Source organism: Megalops cyprinoides, chromosome 19, assembly GCF_013368585.1.
Source record: "Megalops cyprinoides isolate fMegCyp1 chromosome 19, fMegCyp1.pri, whole genome shotgun sequence".
Lineage (NCBI taxonomy): Eukaryota > Metazoa > Chordata > Actinopteri > Elopiformes > Megalopidae > Megalops > Megalops cyprinoides.
The window spans coordinates 12,699,088-12,719,926 of NC_050601.1; the positions used below are offsets into that span (position 1 = coordinate 12,699,088).

The window sequence follows — 20,839 nt, forward strand, 5'->3', positions numbered from 1 at the left end:
CATTGAAGGGAATGCAATTAAAAAAAACTTCTTTCTGATGAGTGCAGAAGAGAAATCAACATTTTTCTCCAAAATATCAGTCTTTAGTCAAAAATGCTGATTTAGGGCACTTGGTAAGATTCCCATGGGTAGAAATTTTTCTTACCGGTTAGTGAATAAAATGATTGTTAACAGCTGAACCTTCGATGAATTCATATTCACAGGCACATCACTCTTTAAGGGTGACATGGATTGCTTTGATCTCTGAACATGTCCAGCACAATCCTTTTTAAACAGTACTTACTTAGCAGATACCCTTATCTAAAGGGCCTCAAAACAACATCAGAAAATGCAGAGTTATCCGCAATCAAATTCCCAGATGCAATTACTCTTATCTTGCCTACAACACTAATCAAGTCCAGATAATGTTATGGCTGATAGTGCTAAACTGTAGACAGGGGTGTTACAAAACTGAAGACAATGGAAGGTCATGCGTTACTGCATTCCTTTTCAGTGCATGATCAGGTCTGTAAGGAGCAACGAGATTGGGGGTGGTAGCTGGTAGAGGGAAATGATAAGTGAGGTGAGAGTACATGGGTCGAGAAAGAAAGGAAGCCTTAGGTCTTTTCAGTGTTTCACGGTATGATTTGTTAAGTAAATTCGAGACACAAGCACATATGTGTCAGATATGCACAATGCCAGCACATGGTGTAAAGAATGACAAACAGGCCAGCAATGGCAACTGCAAGTCATGGATCATCTCCAGAGGGCAGAAATATCTACTGCAGAAATGCTTCCTCACAACGATTTCTTATACAGGACACAGTCATCTTCTCTTGTATCACCAGGTCTGTATCGTCTCCGACTGTTCTTTTCACATGGTGTTTCTTCTCTTCACCTCCATGTCCATCCACAGTCACATACCTTTTTGGACCCCCTTTACAGGTGAAAGTGACACCAGGCAATTACAGTCCTCAAGGATGAGGATGTTGCAGGTCATTTTTTAAAATTCCCCCCTTCTTTTCTACCCACCTACTCACAAATGGAAGTTGAACATGAAGCTTTTTCTAGTGTCAGAACCTCTGCACTTGAACGGAAGTGCAGTTAAAAGCCCATGCAATTCTCCTATACACATGCAAGTCAATGCAAGAAGGCCCACAATGGACCGGGAGGCAGATACCAAACCAATGCTATCTGACTACCTCTTTGGCACTCGATCTAGTCGCAGGGCACAAGCAATATGACAAGCTGGCCCTGACTGACATACCCACCTCTATCCCTGCCAAAACAAAGCCAGTGTGCTCCACTGCTGTGGGCTCCTGATCATTGTTGGCAGATAGCACAACTGCTTTCAGGCTGCAGTCATAAAACATCAGCCTGTGCTAAGACCAAGCACCTTCACTCTCTGAGCCACTTGTGAAATTGACCCCCTAAAATTGCCATTGCCATTGCCATAAACAACTGCTTTACACCTGAAACAGGAGGTGAGCTGACTGTCTAGCCAAATTAACGCCTCAAGTTACAGAGATGAAGCAGAATGAAACACAGAAGGCAAAAAGACCCTGTAGGCATCCAGGAGGAAATGGCCCCTGGCCTACAAAAAGTCCTCATTGTGCAATACAGGGTAACCCACACAGACAGAAACACACTGCAACTTTGACTACCAAAAGGAATTATACTGCCCTGAATTCCAATGATCTTGAGATCACATTAAATTAAATCAGGGAGTCACTGATATTCCCACTGTTAACCAGTGGAAACTCCACTTGAGCAGGCTGTGAGAAGATAGGCACTAGGCAGTAGGAGGTGCTGCTGGCAAATGAAGGGATTTCTGTTGAATTCATTTTAGGGCAATGGGATGACAGCTTTACTAAATATGAAAATGAGGAACATAAAAGCGTTTAAAATAAACAACACCGATCCACATTATTTTTCAGAATTGGCAATACTTTGTCATATTATTTGGAATTATTTTACCCTTCCTTGGATAAATCTACCACTATTCTGAGGGCCTCTGATGACAAAGATCTTCTTTTTGAGGCACCATCAAAAAAGGACACAAGGTTCCATTTGCCCTAATAACTGAAGCAACAATCTCACAGCAAAACTGCACTGGATTGCACAGGCTGGAGTGAGCCCCACTGGGCACTGAAATAGATATTTCTAGTGGAACCTGGCTCTTGAAGAGCTTTCCTGTCAACTTCCAGAGAAAAGAGCGTTGGTCATCCCATTGTAAAGGATTCTGGGGAATGAATGTGCATCATTCTCACTGCTCTGTGCTGAAAGACCACATTTGATGACAAGGATGCTGAAAAATAGGTGATGAACTAAACAACTTTGATACTTAACAGTTACCAGAAATCCCAATTCAATGTATAATGCACAAAACATTATTTAGTATGTGATACATTTAGCGTAGTGATTCAAATTACATAAACAAAACTGACATATCTATTTTGTGAGTCTTTTACAAACACAAGTGCTATGTGCTTTCTTTGATGATCATACACTAAAATTGTTCGCACTGCTTGCAAACTGGAAGAATAGGTTACAAACTAATGATATTGACTGTGGATGTAAATATAGCCTATTAAACACTGAATGCACCCTAGTGCACTGCAAAACAGCGGAGTAAATCAATTTTTATACAATTTTATTCCATTTCATAAGATGGAAACGTCATTGGACGTATTTAAAGCTGACCAACCCTATCAGAATGCATTCGCAGTATCTACCCGCTTTTGCATTTCTCTGCCAAACTCGCTGTGTTTCTCTCCAGCAAAGTTCATTTTGTGGTCAATTGGGTTCATGATAAATGTCATTTGATTTACGCACGCTGATATGAAATGAGAATGTAATGTGTGGGCACCAATGCTTTGCACTTTGCACAAATTAACTTGCATGTGAAGAAACTTTCACCTGTTTCATACCTAAATGTAGAGTTGTGAAGTCGGTTTTGCAATCGTTCGTTTTTAGTTGGCTATTGTGATTTATATCAAAATAATGAGAACGCACTTTTAGTTTAAGAGTATTGATGTAGGCTACAAACTTCTGTTTTTGATCTTTGGAAACATAACTTCAGTTCCTGTGCGATAGCAAATGAGAAAATTGTCATTGTTATTTGTCATTAATGCGGACATCCAGCACACTACGAAGATCGCCTGAAACGAATGCACTAAACAGCACAGACAATAATCTAATCCAAAAGAGAAGCTGGGCGCTCCATTTGTAACAAGATGTGAAACGCACAGGACTACTGCATGGAAATATCCATGATGAGGCATCAGAGATAGAGTTTGCTTACTGCAGAAAGCGTGACGTCAATCCCAATCGGTCAGCTGGCACCATCATCTAACCTGGGAGGGTCCCGATTGCATTACTCGAAAGGCATCGCCTGCCCCTTCCCACCCGGAGTGGAGGATTGCTGCTAAAACCAAAACAAAAATGATTTAGCGGGGCGGCTGGTGTGCGGACGGGGAAGGACCGGCTTCATTTCGGTATTTGACGTATCAGTTTATTTATAATTATTTATTTATTAATTTTACCATTGAAAATTCTCGTGCAATGGATGGAATCCATTGCTACGGCTGCTGAGCGGCAGGTGCATTGTTGTTATTTTTAAATCTTTCACGGTTTAAATTTTAATTTAGATTAAAGATGGGTCGGAACAAACCGCGTCGGTTTCTTATAGAAATGGATGCTGGTATCGCAAGGAAAACCTCAATAGGGTGCGTCTAGAGAGCTTTTTGCAAAGCTGCGGTGCTGGAGAGGAGGAGAGGAGGACAGGAGAGTCTTTGCACTTTGCATCCATTTAAAATAGAAGAACAGAAATATGTAATGACATCCACTCCGCCTTGGTCAAACAGTGCAAGGTGGTAACAAAACGATTGTCTAATAAATACGCATTTTGGCCCAGGATTGGAGCATCTATACAACGGAGGCTGCTCTTTTATCATAATTTAGAGACGAATAAAGCCGGATAAAGACCATCTCCCAAAGAGGAAATAAACACCTGGTTTGATACAAAAAAACGTAACATTATAGTTAAATGCAGATTCTCCTCTCCGTGTGAGAGACCTATTCCCGTTCGTGAAGACGAAGCATCGAGCAGCTGAAACCAGGCGCCGTTACCAAGATGATGGAGCTACAGATCGACGAGGTGGTGTACCAGGACGACTACGGCTCCGTCTCGGTGATGTCGGAGCGCGTGTCGGGCCTGGCCAACAGCATCTACCGGGAGTTCGAGCGGCTCATCCGCAGCTACGACGAGGAGGTGGTGAAGGAGCTGATGCCGCTGGTGGTGAACGTGCTGGAGAACCTGGACTCGGTGCTCACCGAGAACCAGGAGCATGAGGTCGAGCTGGAGCTGCTCAAGGAGGACAACGAGCAGCTGATCACCCAATACGAGCGCGAGAAGGCGCTGCGGAAACAGGCAGAGGAGGTGCGCTGTTTACTACCATTTTATTTATGAATTATCTTATTACCATTTTAACATGAGTTGTTATATTTACAAGATCGTGTCTATGATATCAAGAGATTATTGGCTGTGTATTTGAAGGTTAACCCTTTATTTGTAAGTGCTCGTTTAACCAATGGCATTGTTATGACCACAAGGTGGTATTTTACAAAGTACTGGTTTGTTTTAGTTAATGCCTATAGTACATTACGCTTTAACATTTGCCAGCATCTATAATCACAACCGATGGGTGTACTGAGAAAATCTGATAGTCCACATGTTATTTGTGGCTAACGCTATGCTAACGTCAATGAATGCATGACAGTAATTCTTAGGTTTTGCTCATTTAATTTCTGACTTTCTAGTGCATCATTCAGTTTGGTGTAGTATGGCAGAAACAGTGGGCTGTCAATCTCAGAAGATGTGACATTAAGGATATCCATCACAGCAAGTGCTGTGCTGTGTTAGACCCATGCTCCTTTCGTAACAACCTACAGCAAAGTTTTCAAAACAGCAATGGCGCACTTGCCTCTGCCCTTCATGTCATCTCCCCCCCCCCCCCCCCCCCCCCCCCTCCTCCCAACAAATGGTGACACTGAAATGAGTAACATCAGTAAATGAAATACATCAGCTGCAATCCTTTCCTTTGAGCTGGTGGCATCTGAAGCGAAGAAAGTCTTGTCTGGGAATTTGGTGCAATGAAGTAGCCTTGGCTAGCACAGAGTTAATCTCTCTCAGTGACATTTAACTGAGTAATTCAGACAATTCACTAGCCTTAGTTGTAGTCGATGCTACATTTTTACCTTTCTTACTCAGAATATTTGTTCAATAGACTGTTAGGATATGGTGTTGTAATGATTTATTAGTATTGTTGTAGTATATACTACAGAATTATCCAGTCATACATTTGCTCAGTTTGTTCAGATTACATCGTGCTCAAGGATACAATGGCAGTAACCCACCTGGGAATCACAGCCTCATCCTTCTGGTTACAAGCCCAGTTTCTGTACCACTATGCCGCAGTGTTGTTGTGGTTTATAGGAAAAAAATATCTGTGACAATCATGAAAGGAGAATCCTCTTCAGCTTTTTAGTAAGCTACTTGTCTCAGTTTTGTTTTTATCATGCATCCTCAGGCAAGATTACTCTGGTATGGAAAGAGTTCTGTTGAGAGGATGTTTTTGTTCAGACTGCATGAGGCGTTTCACATCTGAACGAAACAGCTCCAGATATTCTGTGGAATGACTGAATATGAGAAGTGTTTATAACCTCAAGAACTCTTGTGTAAGTCCCGACGACAGCACCCTTAGTGATGTAAGGTGACATGCAGGAGCCATCCATGGCCAGGGCTGTGCTGCCTGCCATGTGTGACAACAGCACACTGATTTTCCTGTCACTCTGATTGAAAAAATGATGGAAAGGTGACAGGCCTTTATAGCAGTTCTGGCTAACACACTACTATAGTCATGTGATGTAAGGTGCAAACCTCTGCAATCTCAGTATACAGTATCAACAAGGTCCTGCAAGTGTTATTTACACTGCAGCTTCACAGTGAGTCTGCAGAGTGTCTGTCTTTGGTCAGTGTTTCACTGTTGCAGTTCTCAACCCAGGTCACATTCTCTTCTCTGGGCCTAGTCCTTATTACTGATTTAACATGTATGTATCCCAGCACATTACAAATCAAAACAAGTGAAAGTGACTTAAAATTAAATCACAGTTTAAATTGATGTTTGTGAAAGATTGTGCATATGTACACAAAATGATGTAATTGTGAAACACACATTTGGCATGTTGTATTTCTCAAGGTCATATAATTTGATTATTTGAAAAAATAGTGTTGACATTGAAAACAGAAGCTGTTTTATTATGAAGTCATAAACTATAAAATTGACTTGTCTTTTAAAAGCAACCTTTCAAAAATAATTTTATGGTGGATATAAAATAGTGGGAGAAAGGGATGCATATGTAACCAATGTTGTAGTTATTCACCAAGTAGGGAGCTAAAATATGGTAAAAACATTCAATTGTCACATAAATAACATCAGAAGAGTTATCAATGAAATGTTTTAAAATGTCTTTCTCCTGGTGGTTTGACAATCCTCTTTAAAAAAAATTAGAAAAACTCACCCTCAAGACTTCTGACTGGATCACCCATAATATTGTTCATGCATCATCTATATTGTCCTTTTAGATGGCTGGTGGGGTGTCAGTTTAGTTAAACGCTTAAACGATTTCACCACAGTAGGTTAGTGGAAGACAATGACACATAAACGGAATTATGTCTGGAGTAACTCTTATTGTTGTCATGGTGATGGATGTAGATCAGAGCCTTATTATGGACACAGCCAGCCTTGACACTCTTTCAGAAAGAACCAGTGTTTTATAGTAGAGGTTTAATGATAGAGTACATATATTCAATATAATTTATTTTAAAATAAATTTTCTTTCTATATGTGTGTGTGTGTGGAGGTGGGTTGGTGGGACTAGTTTTCTGAAAAACAGTAAATGAACCAGTCAAGTTTATTGGACATCAAATGCAAGTGTTGTGAATGTAGGATGTGCAGGAAGTAGGCTGGAGTGAGGGGCAAGTTTAAACCGGAGGATCTGCATTGTTTGAAGACTTGGAATAACAAGCAGCATGTGATGGGGGGGGTTCATGAGAAATCAATACTGCACTGAGACAAGTGAGGCCTGTAACCTGACACCCTGCCTATGACAGCGTTCGCTTCCATAAAAGCATCTGAGCACATTTATAAGTGGGACGGACCATCTGAGCAGGGGCAGCTGAAAACAACAGATTGCACAGCTCTCTCCCAAGTGATTCCACAAATGACCATGGGCTTGTATTACAAGCCTTTAAGACCAAACAGTGAAAAACACAGTGAGAAGCAGTGAAAAATAAATGCTTCTCATTTTAAAAACAGTTTCAAAACAAGTTGTATTTCAATATTCAGTCAGTATCAACAGCAATATCTTGTATATCGTATCTTATCAATATCTGCGTATTTCGGTCCAGTGTGTTAGAATTTCTCTTGAATTCTGTTTATAGTGATTGTCAGTGGATGAGCAGCAGGCCTTTAATGGAGCTGTTATGAAACACAGCACACACTGTATTCCAGCACTGCACTGTGTGATGCATTTCCAGCTCTTGCCTTCGAAAATGGCCTTAATTTGGCGGAGAGTTTGGTGCATCAGTACAGCTGGATGAATTTTTGTGCAGTCATTACAAACCTTATCCAGCAGTGAGCCGGTCCAGAGAATTACAGAATTACTGCAATTTCATATGCACTTTGCTTTTCAGACAGAAATAAAAGGACTCCATTGCTTGAGTTTGTAAAATAAGGGTTTCTAAGGGCAGACGATGTCATGTGTTTTTACACTTAGACGTTATCATGCCAATTTCCTTGCTGGAGTTGCCGTCAGAAAGGATGCTGACCAATTGTTGGTGTGCTTACCCGCTACAGTATTGATTTACATCCCAAAATGTGTGACCTTTTGCCTTTGCAGCTGTAACAGTGGAGGGCAGACAAAATACTACTGCAACATATTACTTATTACTTATTACTTATTACTTACTGTTCACGTTGATAAATAATAAAAATATTAATGTTTTTTGAAAGTAGTGATATAACTGCTTTAAGAGACAGATTATTCAAAAGGAATTGCCTCAGGCACACTACAATTCCTCAAGCAAGAATCTTGGTCTTGTTATCATCTGCGATACCACATGCATGCAGCAAATTATTAGTTTAACATATTAATGTGGCTGAGATTCAGACAAACTTTTCAATGGAAGAAGAGGTAGAGTGGGTGCTGTGACAGTTGGCCAAGGCGAGACAGCACACTGTAATAATTATGGTTTTGAGACATGAGCGTATGTATAAAGGAAAGCTATGGAGAGTTAGATAAGGTCAGTGTGGCTAGATGATCTTTCGCTCAGCCAGCGGAAGGGAATGAAAGGGGTACTTTGGGACAGAGATCTCCCGTGTGCATACCAAACCCAAGGGCAGGATGAACTTGAGTGAAGGATGTCTCTCTCCCTGACCACACAGAGATAACAGCGCAGCAGGGAAGCATTCTAGGATGGTATACAGATGCAGATGTTTTAGACTTTGCCTGAATGTCACACAACTGGGAGTGCTGTGCTGCTTAGTCTACATATGCGCACATGTGTAATAATCTGTGGCAGTTTTAATTTTCAAACCTGAGCCTGTGTGAGTTCCAGTCTCTACTCATTCCGTAATCTCAGAGGCAGGAATGTTCCCCCAGCTGGCTCTGCACATCCATTCATGCCTTCAGACAGGTTTTGGGGGCATTCCTGTGGTAGCATATCCCGTGCAGTCCAGACATCTGGCTGACTCTCAGGATTCTGCTCATGTACCTTGGTTGCGGTTGGGTCCCAGAGTTTTTCAATGAGAGTGAGCTCAGGTGACTGTCAAGGAGAGCTCAGAGCTTCAGTTAGTTCCTCCACAAACCACAACCTCATACAGATACAACAGTTACCCTATGCACATTCCATATGCTGGCCTGCCAGACTTCATGTCAGTTGTGCAGTCCATGTGAAAAAGTCAGGCATGCGTTGCTCAGTACAGCTATACATTGATATATGTGCCAAATAATTCTTAATGACTGCCAGTGTAATTCTCTGCTGCTTTGTGTATACATTATCTCACAGCGCAAAAATGTGGAAAAAAAAGTTTCTCTCTCAAACAGTGAGTTTAGGGTTTTGAGCCTGTGTGCCGCTTGTGTCTTTGCAGAAGTTTATTGAGTTTGAGGATGTGCTGGAGGCAGAGAAGAAGGAGCTGCAGGTGCAGGTGGAGATCCTGGAGCTGCAAACGAAGCAGATGGAGCTCAAGACCAAGAACTACGCCGACCAGAGTAAGCAGGCCCTGCACCTTCACTGTGCTGCGGCGTGGTGCGTCAGACACCTGACAGCCGCAGTGCGTCATGCAGAACCACTGAATTCTACTATATTATGCTATATATAAACCACTGTATCCTACATCTATCATGTGTTTAACAAAATGTCAAAGGTGGAAAACGTTTGATCAAATACAGGCAGAGAATCGAACGATAATGTCAATATTCATAATGGTACGTTGTGAAAATGAAGGCTTGGTCCAAGTATATGGTGGAATGTAATGGACCGAGGCCTTAATTTGGGTAGATGTGTAGCATGACAAATAGGTGCAGAGGGGTTTGAAGTGCAATTTGTCACCCTCAGATTGAGGAACAAGTTTAGACTCAAAGGAATACTCTGGCAGAGTTATACTGAGAATAGCTCAATATGTCCGAGGCATGCGTTGAACCATGTTCACACTATGAGTGTTTATTGACGTCCATTGAGGTTATTCTGGGAATATTGTCAAGATGCCTGAGACCCCGTAGGCCCTCAGCATAACCCATGACTTAATGCAATCACAGAGACATTACAGTAGTCTCCTCTCAGGAAGAGAAGGACTCATTTGGCCAATTTGATCTGGAAAGGCCCACGGTCATGGTGGACAAGGAAGAGTCACTAACATGTTCCTGTCCCTGCCAGTATCCCGCCTGGAGGAGCGTGAGTCAGAGATGAAGAGGGACTACAACGTTCTTCATCAGAGGCACACAGAGGTAATATAAGCTGCATAATGTCATGGGACAGCACAACCTGCTCTCACCTCTCTCGCCAGCTCTCACCTGTGCAGGAACCATGTTAGCATTCTTAGTCTTACCCTGATGCACGCTGTGAATGAAAAAAATCATGAAAACAACACTATACTTAATATGGTTAATACTCATGGGAATAACATAGTAGAATAACAGTCAAGTTTCATGTAATTCTCTCATGTGAAACCTTTTCCATTTGAATGAGCTCATTCATAAAGATTGCCAGAGAATATTTGTGTACACATTATTATCTTATTTAGTATAGTTTTTTTTTTGAAGATATAATTTCAGTGCAAAATAAAATTCCCACCACTGATTCCGAGTGTGTGTGCCTCTCAGATGATTCAGACATACATGGAACACATTGAAAGGTCCAAGATGCAGCAGGCAGGGAGTAACACCCAATCGGAGACGCCCGGGTGCGGACGAAAGTGAGTGACACGTTGCCGCTTTTGCTTTCATGCTGGAGCATCTTTGCATGATCCTTTCTTGGTATGGAATGGCATGCAGCATGTGTGTTGATAGCAGAGAGACGGACAGGACAGCGTCAGGAGTGTGTAGTGTGTCCCATGTTTCAGGAACTGATAGAATAGACATATTGAAAGAGACTACGTGCCATATATTTAATATTAGACCCTGTCAAAAATCTATTCATGTTTTCATTGTTTCTGCAATATGAGTAATATACTTAATATAATATACTTAATATACTTAATATAATAAATTTAGTTAAAATATCATGGTTTGTATGGTTTGTTATTATCATTGTTGGAATAAATGTCCTTATCTCCCCTTTTCATACATAACTGTCTGCAGGTGACCATAAGGCCTAGTCTGGATATCAGGGTGCATTTGTGTTGCACTCAAGAATGACATAGCTTTGGTTCTAGTTCACTCTGTAGAGGCCAGTGTTCCACACCTAAAAGAGTTAAATGAGCCCCTGTTTGCTTTATGTTGTCCATCTGGATGCGTATTCAGCTAGGCCTTCATTTACATGATTTAGATGGAAATCATATAAAAAGATAATAGAGTCTGTGGGAATTAAGGACCTATCATTTCTATTGATACTGAATGTTTGTGCATTTATTCCTTTATATAACATATAACTGAGTACGGGAACATTGTGTTTCATGGAGCACTAATTTATGCCATTTCGTGCTGCTTTCCCAGCAGTTGTGTTGAGCGCAGGTGGGACTGCAATAAAACACTTCGCAGTAGACATTTAACACTGGCAGCCCCTGAGACAGTGAGACTGAATTTAGAGAGAGGTAAACCATTGTCAGATCCTGTTAAATGTGCCCAACTGGAGCAGCACTAAAGCCATTCAGTCCACTGCACATTTCCCCAGTGTCTCGGCGCTGATGGAAATGTCCTTGAACCTACAATAATAAAGCAAAGACATTTTCAGACCCAAAATAGACTGAATGAGAAAAAGGGAGATCAAAGGAAAAGCCAGACCCTGGTAGATCCTTAGTGTGGGGGAAGGCAGCATACCTATGGCAGAATCAGTGTAGGACGGAGGTGACAGTAGGAGTTGGCTGCCTCTATGCTTCAGCTTTTTGCCTGTGTGTAGTGTGTGTGTTTGTGTGCTACTGTGGCACTATAGCTATCTCTAACATGCATCTCTATGTGCTGCTGCTGCTGTGTTTCATTTTGCTGCAGTCAGTGCCACGCCTGGAGGAAAAGGTAAATCCACATGTAATTAATCTGTACACAGCCCCAACCCAGCCCCGACTCCCCCCTCCCCAGCCCCCAACCCCCAACCCCCAACCCCCAACCCCCAGCACCCGACCATCTCTGTACAAATACTGTTCACAGCTCTGAGAGAATTTGTCTGGTCTCGCATAGTTTCCATAAATCCTCTCCCTGCTGTCTACTCTTCACTTAAGTGCTACTGCATTAGTGCTAGAGCTCCACCTATATGCACCAGGCCTCACTACTTTAACTGTGAATTTCTTTCATTTAACTGGATTTTGTAGCTATTTGGCCAGAGTGGTGTCTGGAGTCTGCAGACTGCTTGTGCCATTGAGTGGGATGTAAAATGTCTGGCACACATGTTTTTTTGCTTAGTCATAGTTGGTGGTAAAGCTTGTGTCAAAGTCATTTATTTTCTTTCCATTTTGTACAATTTTGGTCGACTTTCTCACGGCAAATACATCCCAGGGAAATATTCTGGACCCCTTTTCTGATAAAGGAAATTGAAGAAATATTGTGGTGGTTTTGGAAACTCTGGTATTCCCGTCTGACATATTCCCTCCCTCTCTGTACCCCCCCCCCCCCCCCCCCGCCCCCCCACCCTCCCTTCTTCCAGAAGTAAGACGGAACGCCCCCCTTCACTCAGCCTCTTCCCCATGGAGGGGACGGTACGTGGGTGTCTAGGGGGAGCAAAGGTGACCCCCGGGTCTGACGTCTGGCAGGCCAGCGAGCTCAGCCAGCCTCACTCTGCCTCCAGCTACAAGGTTTGACAGAAGCATCCCCCTGTCTCCTGCTGTGGTGGAGGTCACATCACTCTCATCCTGTTAGCCAACATCCAGCCAGTTTTCAGACCCCAGAAATGCCTGCTTGCGTCACTGAGGCGGAGCTGAGGTTTTGTCCCTTGTATCTCTGCAGGGGACAAGGGCCGCAACCAGGGGCATCACGAGGAGTTGCCATAGCAACTGAGCCCCTCATAAAGGGGATCTATTTTCTGAGATCATGGACTCATTCAGAATATACCAGTGTTATGTTCCTATACATTTGAGTATTCCATGTCTAAGTATCAGAGGTTTTACTGTACGTGGATTTAAATATAACATAAATACATTTCTGTATTGTAGTCTGAGTAACTGTCAGAACACAAAATAGGCAACAGCTCCAAATGACTTTATTCATCTTGATTGTAACCAGAATTATGAGACCATGAAAACTTTCAGAGAATGACTCAAGCAAGTGAATGGGGTCCACGTTGTCTTAGTGGTGCAGTTTAATTTGATTTAGTTTAATTTTCTTTTCCCTGGGTTGAAGTTCAAAATGCATCACTTTTTGTACTTCACATCTGAAGTGGTCCTAGGCTGATTTTTATGTTTAAAATTGAACCATTAAACTGAAACAGCAGAATATATGACTGATGCAATGAGAGGCAGTTATTTGATGAAGACAACCTCATAATACGAACAATAATTTGGCTCAAGTTTGCTGTGTTTGATCAGGGGTTAATTTATATTTGGTGTTCTAATATGTTCAGGTGGTGAGCAACATATGGAAAGTAGCTAGCTCCCTGTATGTTGCTCTTTTGCACTCTCTCAATCCTCAGTAGCACATTGTAATCTCAACACGAAGCATTTCATTGTTGTCTTGCCCTAATTCTTGAGTCTTCGCTGTCATGCGTGATTTGCTAACTGTCATATGTGCAAGGTTTTGCACATGAATGTTCTGTTAGAAAAGCAGTTCAGCTTGACACCAGCGGTGGATGTAAGTGATCAGTGAAATGCAGGCGCACTGTGTAGAGAGGGCAGAACTGTTGACTAGGAGTTTTATTTAGAAAATGCACCTGAGTCCATGCCCGTTATATGGGGGATGCCACTCGCCCCCATACTTGACTTCTGTTGCGTTTTAAAGACATGGGAAGGCACCAAAGTGCACATTTTTGTTGCCCTTCTCATGTCTTTGGCAGTTTATTTATTTATAGGTTTTTTATATCAAGGAAAAACAATCAATAAATTTCAGTAGCATCACTGATGGTTTCTAGGTCTGTAGAGAGTTTCGGTGGTGATGTCACGTGAACACGTCAAAAAACATAAGCCAGACATCTTTGCGGGCAGTAATGGAGCTCTCGGAAAGAGCGTACTTAGCGGAAGCGAGTAGCACATTGTTGCTGCTCAGGCTTTAATGTGATGCAGAGGCTTAGACCTGACTCAGATGGAGGGAGGGATGGTGCTTTTTTTTCACTTGGGTCCTAAAATAAGACCATCAGCCTTCATGGCAGCCTTTCCTTCCTCAAAATGAAATGCTTCCTTTTTTTGTTTCTTGGTGCAGATTAATTTGATCATAGTTTTTGGAGCAGCTTGTTTTTTTTGCATCCTGCTTTCTTGATGTGTAACATCAATATCATGCTATTGCAAAGTTAGAATTTTGTTCTGCTGCTTAATTTGATTGTCAGTGCGTGTGCATTGTTGTGTGTAATCGATATAGCACTATCTATCAGACTTGCACCCCGTAATTGTTTTGTAACAGTCCCGGAAAGGAGTTCAATGTTATTTTAGAAAAATGTCCTTGAATTTTGGATAATTCATTCAACAGAGGTCAAATGTAATTGCACCATTCTCTGAATCTATGTAGATATGAAATATATAGCAGACTACCAGTAGGAAAGGGCAAAATTAGCACTTCTGTTTCATAGGCACCAGAGCATGTCAGCTGTGGTTTGTTTTTGCACAACTTGATCTTGGTGCTAAAGATCCCTTCCCCAATGATGGTTCTGTCTGGTACAAAGCCCTATGATGCAGTACACACAGCCCCGGGTAATTTCACCCATCGTTGCGGCTGAAAAAAATTGTCTGGCCCTAAAAGAGAGCCCAGGTTTGCATTCCTGTACATTTTCACTTAGTGTTTCTCCCTCTTCCGTGCAGGAGGATGATACAGAATCTGGGCAGTCTTCGGCAGCAGCCACACCCAGCAGTGCGGGCACCAAATCGAACACGCCCACCTCCTCTGTGCCCTCCGCCTCTGTCACGCCTCTCAACGAGGGCTTGCAGCCCACGTCCGAGTTCGACGTGCCCCGCGGCGGCCACAGGAGGAGGAACGCCAAGCACCGGAGCAGGAACATGGAGGTGCAGGTCTCTCAGGAAACCAGGAACGTCAGCATCGGTGAGCCTCCCTGGAGACCTCTGTGAAACACGCAGGCTAAACATTAAAGATATGCGTGCACTCTTCTGCTCAAAGAAGACAGTAATGAATTATTGAGATGATGGGGAGTAGGGGCCTGCCTCGTGTGACCTCTCGGTTCCGCCTGTAGGGATGGGAAGCAGTGACGAATGGTGTGAGTTCCCGGAGATTCTCGACTCCACCCCAGAGCCTGAGACGTACCTGGACCCGCGCATCTACGGAGGGGGTAACAGGTACACCTGCCTCCATGCTCCTTCAACATTGCATCAGACCCTCTTAGTGTGGGAAACCGTGCTTATTGGAACTATTATAAGTGGCAGTATGTATTTTGGTGGGTAGAGTTCTAGAACCGTGAGTGAACAAAGTGTCCAGGTGCAATACCTTGTGTTTGGGCCTCCATCAAATTCCTGTTAATCAGATTGACCTTTCTTCTCCCTCTCAGCCCCTCACAAGGCATCGTCAATGAGGCATTTGGCATCAACACAGATTCCCTGTACCACGAAATCAAGGACGCCAAGTCAGATATCATTGGGGATGTGGACGCCGGGGCGGAGCTGCTCGGTACGTGAAGGACGATGCTGTGGAACACCTGGTTGGGAATAGCGTTACAGCCTGGATTCAGAAGCAACGAGTCCTGTGCATTGGAAATCACCTGATGAGAATTATGCCAGTTTGACTGATGGGTCTGTCATCACTATGTAATAGTACTGATCAGTACAGAGAAACTGACAGAATCGCTGGGAATTGCAGTAGGCTGGGTTCTGAAACTCTGAAAGCTCTGGTACGTTCCGACCAACATATCCTGTGCTTCCACTTCATAGAAGTGAGAACAAGAAGCAGATTTTCTTTTATTTATTTTGTGAGCGCCATACTAAATCGCTGCCTTTTCTGTGCTTTAGTATGGCGAGTGTGTTGTGTGGCTTTGACCTGTTGTCAAAATTCCGCATGAGGTCTGACAGAATCCATCTCAGCAGAATGTACGCGGCAAACGGCTGAACCCCGTCATTCTTCACTGCCTGGCTCCTGAGAATTCATGCTTCTGCCATTGCAGTTTCCTTGCCCTTGGATGTCTTTCTATGATTTATTTATTTTCCTCTTAGGGTGGTGGTTTATTTTTTTTATCCCTTTTTTGGAGCTGTGTTTGACCGTTTGTCTATGCTTCCTCTCTCTTCCCTGTACGCGCTTCGGCTGGACATGTCCATAGGGGAGTTCTCAGGTGTGTATCTACCCATGCGATTTCCTTCTCTTTATGTTGATATACACATGTGACACTCCGCCTTCCGCCCAAGCCCTTATCCAATCATAGCTAAGCTTTTGCAGTCCCTTAAACCTACCTTGGCAATATGTTTAGACAATGGAATTCTCTTGAAGACATCCATGATAAAAAATGAGCTGAGATTTCTGTCTCCTGAGAGCTAATGGTCAGTTGTCAGTATAAAAGGATATACAGATACATAAACAATATTTCAGTCATACATTAAAAACATTATGCACAGTTACCATAGGAATGTACAAATTCTACATTATATAGTAAAATGATTAATTTACATTCTTTACAAAGTTATCTGCTTTGACATATTATTCAGGTCTTGGCTCAAAACACAGAATGTAAAGATTCATTTCAAGAATTCAACCTGACAGTGCAAAAATCTGAGAAGTATAAATCTATTTAAAAATGGTCTTAGTATATGACTCTTAAAAATCTCACTGTATCAAATCATTGTTAGCCTCAAAATCTCCCTCTCCATCTTGCAGTCGTAGTTATCTTTAGTTATTTAAGTCTAGTTACCTTTATCTTCTGGAACAGTTGACCTGCATACATCGCAGGTCTTCCACTCCTTTTGTCTGAATATATAAAAACTGCTGATTGGCTTTTCTCTCTTCTCTTGTTTGGTATCTCACCCCTCCCCATCCCTGCTATCTGTCCACTCCTGCCCCCTGCTGGATTGCACATTCAGTGCGTGATGATTTTTTCGGTAAGGCACCTTGGCCTTATTTATGCTTTCATTGCTGCTCTTATCTAGCGGTTTGGGTTTGACTTTCTCTGCAGAAGTGCACCCCTTCCTCTGCTCTGCTGTCACGCCCTCCCATGCTGTGAGCTGCTCTCGGAGTCTTGGCTGAGAATGGATGGAAGAATTATTTCTGAATGACGTTTTGTTTTTCTTTTGTCCTTGTTGATGTCGTTGGTTTATATCCCATTGCCCTCTCACAGTGGAAGCCTGAATGGTCTTCATAGTTCACAAAAACAACACTAATTTGACAAGGAAATGTTTCCAGCAGCATTCTGGCTGTGTCTGCCTTTCTCCACACTCAGTAAAGTTGGACAATGTTGTGGGGAAGATAGAATTCATACTGAAAAGTGCATTAGTGTGACGTGGGGTTACAAAACTTGCTAAGCTTATTAGTAGTAGGTTTCCTTTTTATTAATGTGTTATTTCAGCATATGAACCTTGGATGTCAAATAATAGAATAACAAAATGTAGCATTTTTAATTTTTTCCTCATAAACTGAAAAACAAAGGAGGGAGGCTATGCACTATCATGTGAAAAATGTTAATATAATTGGGATTTTGTTCCCAGCACATCACATGAATTTTGGATACAATGTTGAATGGATGGATAACTGAAACTGAATGTGACACAGCTGAAGCTAAAATAGCAATGCAGTACAAAAAATGTACATCATCTAAGTCAAGATCAATCATATAGTGAGGGTTGCTGATAGAGAAATAGCAGACATTTCTTTTGATAACCATTTCCACTTTGATCTAACATTATCTTACATCTGTTGTCACTTGAGAGGAATCATACCTGACAGATGTGCCACAGTTTAAGAAGCTGTGAATGGCTTTGCTCATCACCTCTGTCAGTTTCATTCACCAGGCTACTTGTCCTCCCTGCCTTGGGACTGAGGCCACCGCATAACACAATAGACTGGATTGTTTCTGTCACTTTAATTCAGATCTGTCTCGCTTTATGTATGATCTGTCTGCATTAATATATGGACAGTCTTCGCTCTCTGTATATTTTCATGCTTTTTCAGTGTGCCTCGTATGTGTTTGAAATTTCTTCTCTCAGTTTAATTTCAAGTCACTTTTCTGTATTTTTTGGGAATAAGAAGGAAAGGAAAAACAAAATGGCAGAGCACTGTACATATTCAGTGTCTTTGTCAGTTGCAATGCTTGTGTCACCTTCTGTGTCAGTGCCTGTGCCTGTGTATGCCTGCGTCACTGTGTGTCAGTGTCTGAGTCTGTATAACACCAGCTGGCTATCTCTTGCAGGGATGGGGAAGGAAGTGGAAAACCTGCTCACTGAGAACAAACAGCTCCTGGAGACCAAGTAAGAGAGATCAGCAGAGAGGAGTGAGTGAATGAGTGAGGAAGCTGAAAGATGGGTGTAAACGAGTGACAGCAGCATAAAAACAGAGAAGTGTGAATGTGTGAACGCAGTGTAGACAGAGCGGTTATGACATTACATTCATTGCTGTCATTTTAGCAGACACTGTTATCCAGAGTGACTTATATATGCAATGATTCTTACATGTTATCCATTTGTATAGCTGGATATTTAATGAGGCAATTTTAGATTAAAAGTGTCTTGCCCAAGGGTACAACAGCAGTCCCCAAGTGGGGAATTAAACCAGAAACCATTTCTTTACGACCCCTGCTCATTCCCACGACACCACCCTGCTGCCCACTGCTGCCCATGTATGAATGTGAAGGCAGTGCAAACAGTAGTGTGAATGAGTGAGTACAGCACACACAATGAAATGTAGATGTGTGAGCAGATGGTTGAAGTACACCAGGCATTAACACTCTTGGGAGTGCTGAGAATTTCCCTGTTTTTACAGGAACGCCTTGAACATTGTGAAAAACGACCTGATAGCCAAGGTAGACGAGCTGTCTAGCGAACACGAGGTCCTGAAGGAAGAGCTGGAGACTGTGAAGCAGTCCAAAAATAAGGTGGATGCAAAGGTTAAAGAGCTAGAGGAGGAGCTTAAGAGGTGAGGAGACGGACCGGAGATGGGCAGCGTTGTTAGAGACAGCCACAATACTGTTATCCCCACCTCCTCACCTTCAAAAACGTGATGGCTGTCTATTGGCATAGTTAATTGATTCCAGAAAGCTGTGCAGGGACTGTGCCAAACTTGTGTCCTCTTCCTCACTCGACAGACTGAAGGCAGAAGCCCTGGGAGCATTGCAGGACTCAAAGGATGAAGGAGGCGAGGATGTGAGTGTGAAAAACGCAGGCCGGGCCCTGAAGTATGGAGCACTGCACATCACATATCACATTGATATTAGCCCCACCGCATTAGCCTGACACTGCATCACAGAGTCACGTGGTGGTCGTGTTGTAATTGACACCCTTGCCCGTGGCAGTACTCGTCCCCGCTCCAAGACGACGTGCCCATGACCCAGCGGCGGCGCTTCACCCGGGTGGAGATGGCACGCGTCCTCATGGAGCGCAACCAGTACAAGGAGAGGCTGATGGAGCTGCAGGAGGCCGTGCGATGGACCGAGATGATCAGGTCAGGAGTAGGTCTCCTCACGTCCGAGTGTGTCAGTAGGACGTCCTGCTCACCTACAGTGTCGGCCTGTAGTGCATACGCTGTCTTTAGCATCGGCTGTCTGATAATTGGCTTAGTTCCACCAGTGTATACCCTCATGTGGCTTGAGAGGTGCCTGCAAGTCGCTTGGATGACATCAGTTGTGAAGTGCCTATTTGCCAGCGGTTCACACCACTGAGGTGCACTATAGGGACTTGTAGTGCAAAAAAGTAGTCTTTGGCTTGCAGGCAAGTCTATTAGAAGGTTACCTTTGTCTCACTTCAGTACTGCTGAATGGGTGTGGATGGTGTTGCAGAGAGGTGAACATAGTACAGTACAAATGACAATTCCAAATAGGGTGAAAAGTGGAAAAAGCTTAAAGAAAATATTAAAAATGAACTGTCTAGAGGTAAAAAAGCAGCTTTGAAAATTTTTTGAAAATCAGGAGAAGTGTTTAGCACACATGTGGCCCTTACTGTGCCAATTTATAAATTCTTGATTACTCCAAAAAATCACTTTCCCTGGGTTTTATTTTCCTTACAGAAAGCCTGAAGGCACCTTTAAGATTAATGAGTTCTGTTATGAATAAGGGCAAGACCTGCCAAACACCTAATAGGCCTGCTAGATTCCACACACACTTTTCTGACAGGCATTTTGGAGAGATGATGATGTTAACAGTTTCTGATGTTGTTTTCGGTGTCTTCCCTTAGGGCTTCCAGAGAAAGCCCCCAAATAACAGAGAAGAAGAAATCCACTATCTGGCAGTTGTGAGTGTCTCTTTCAGGTTATCCGAATGTATTTTTTTCTGTAGGATACAACACCCTACGTTCCAATAATGGCAAGACTTAAAACTATTACTTTAAATTTTAGTGAGCTGTCATTAAGAAGAAAAATGTATTGTGAAAAGTACTCTGCAGGTTCTGAGGACCCTGTTTTAAACGTATTATGAAAGGCATTTTCAAGGTTTTGAGGCCCTTGTTGTAACCCGTTAGTTGAGGCTCTGTTCTGAAGAATGGCTGAATGCAGCCGGTGTCTCTTCCTCCCTCAGCTTTGCCCGGCTCTTCAGTGCCTCCTCCAGCCCACCGCCAGTCAAGCGGCCCTACACCAGTGTCAACATCCACTACAAGTCCCCATCGCCGGCTGGCTTCTCCCAGCGCCGCAGCCACACCATGTGTCAGATCTCCACCTCCAACCGCACGCTGGAGTTCTTCCCTGAGGAGTGAGCGCTCCATCCCCCTCTAACCCAGCCCTGTCTGTTTGCCCTGTACCCCTCCCTCTCCCACACCCTGCGTCTGTCTGTCCTGCAGCCCTTTGTCCCTCCTGTGATGAGCATGCCCATACAGAGGAG

The 20,839-nt window shown here is 43.0% G+C and overlaps 1 protein-coding gene across 8 annotated transcripts in view; it reads left to right on the forward strand.

Moving 5' to 3' along the window:
- The first annotated feature begins 3,304 nt into the window (after positions 1 to 3,304).
- The window catches only part of mapk8ip3 (mitogen-activated protein kinase 8 interacting protein 3), a 30,034-nt gene continuing 12,499 nt past the window's right edge, over positions 3,305 to 20,839 (forward strand). For 4 of the 8 annotated variants that reach the window (XM_036553075.1, XM_036553079.1, XM_036553078.1 and 1 more), the window contains exons 1-17: positions 3,305 to 4,420; positions 9,192 to 9,312; positions 9,977 to 10,047; positions 10,423 to 10,514; positions 11,746 to 11,769; positions 12,395 to 12,542; positions 14,691 to 14,928; positions 15,077 to 15,179; positions 15,389 to 15,507; positions 16,151 to 16,162; positions 16,905 to 16,922; positions 18,227 to 18,284; positions 18,796 to 18,948; positions 19,118 to 19,175; positions 19,325 to 19,473; positions 20,202 to 20,258; positions 20,540 to 20,710. In XM_036553075.1, coding sequence (XP_036408968.1) covers positions 4,115 to 4,420; positions 9,192 to 9,312; positions 9,977 to 10,047; positions 10,423 to 10,514; positions 11,746 to 11,769; positions 12,395 to 12,542; positions 14,691 to 14,928; positions 15,077 to 15,179; positions 15,389 to 15,507; positions 16,151 to 16,162; positions 16,905 to 16,922; positions 18,227 to 18,284; positions 18,796 to 18,948; positions 19,118 to 19,175; positions 19,325 to 19,473; positions 20,202 to 20,258; positions 20,540 to 20,710 — 1,898 coding nt within the window. In that variant the 5' untranslated portion in view covers positions 3,305 to 4,114. The remainder of the gene's footprint in view (positions 4,421 to 9,191; positions 9,313 to 9,976; positions 10,048 to 10,422; positions 10,515 to 11,745; positions 11,770 to 12,394; positions 12,543 to 14,690; positions 14,929 to 15,076; positions 15,180 to 15,388; positions 15,508 to 16,150; positions 16,163 to 16,904; positions 16,923 to 18,226; positions 18,285 to 18,795; positions 18,949 to 19,117; positions 19,176 to 19,324; positions 19,474 to 20,201; positions 20,259 to 20,539; positions 20,711 to 20,839) is intronic. The other 4 variants (XM_036553081.1, XM_036553082.1, XM_036553076.1 and 1 more) reach the window with 3 other exon arrangements.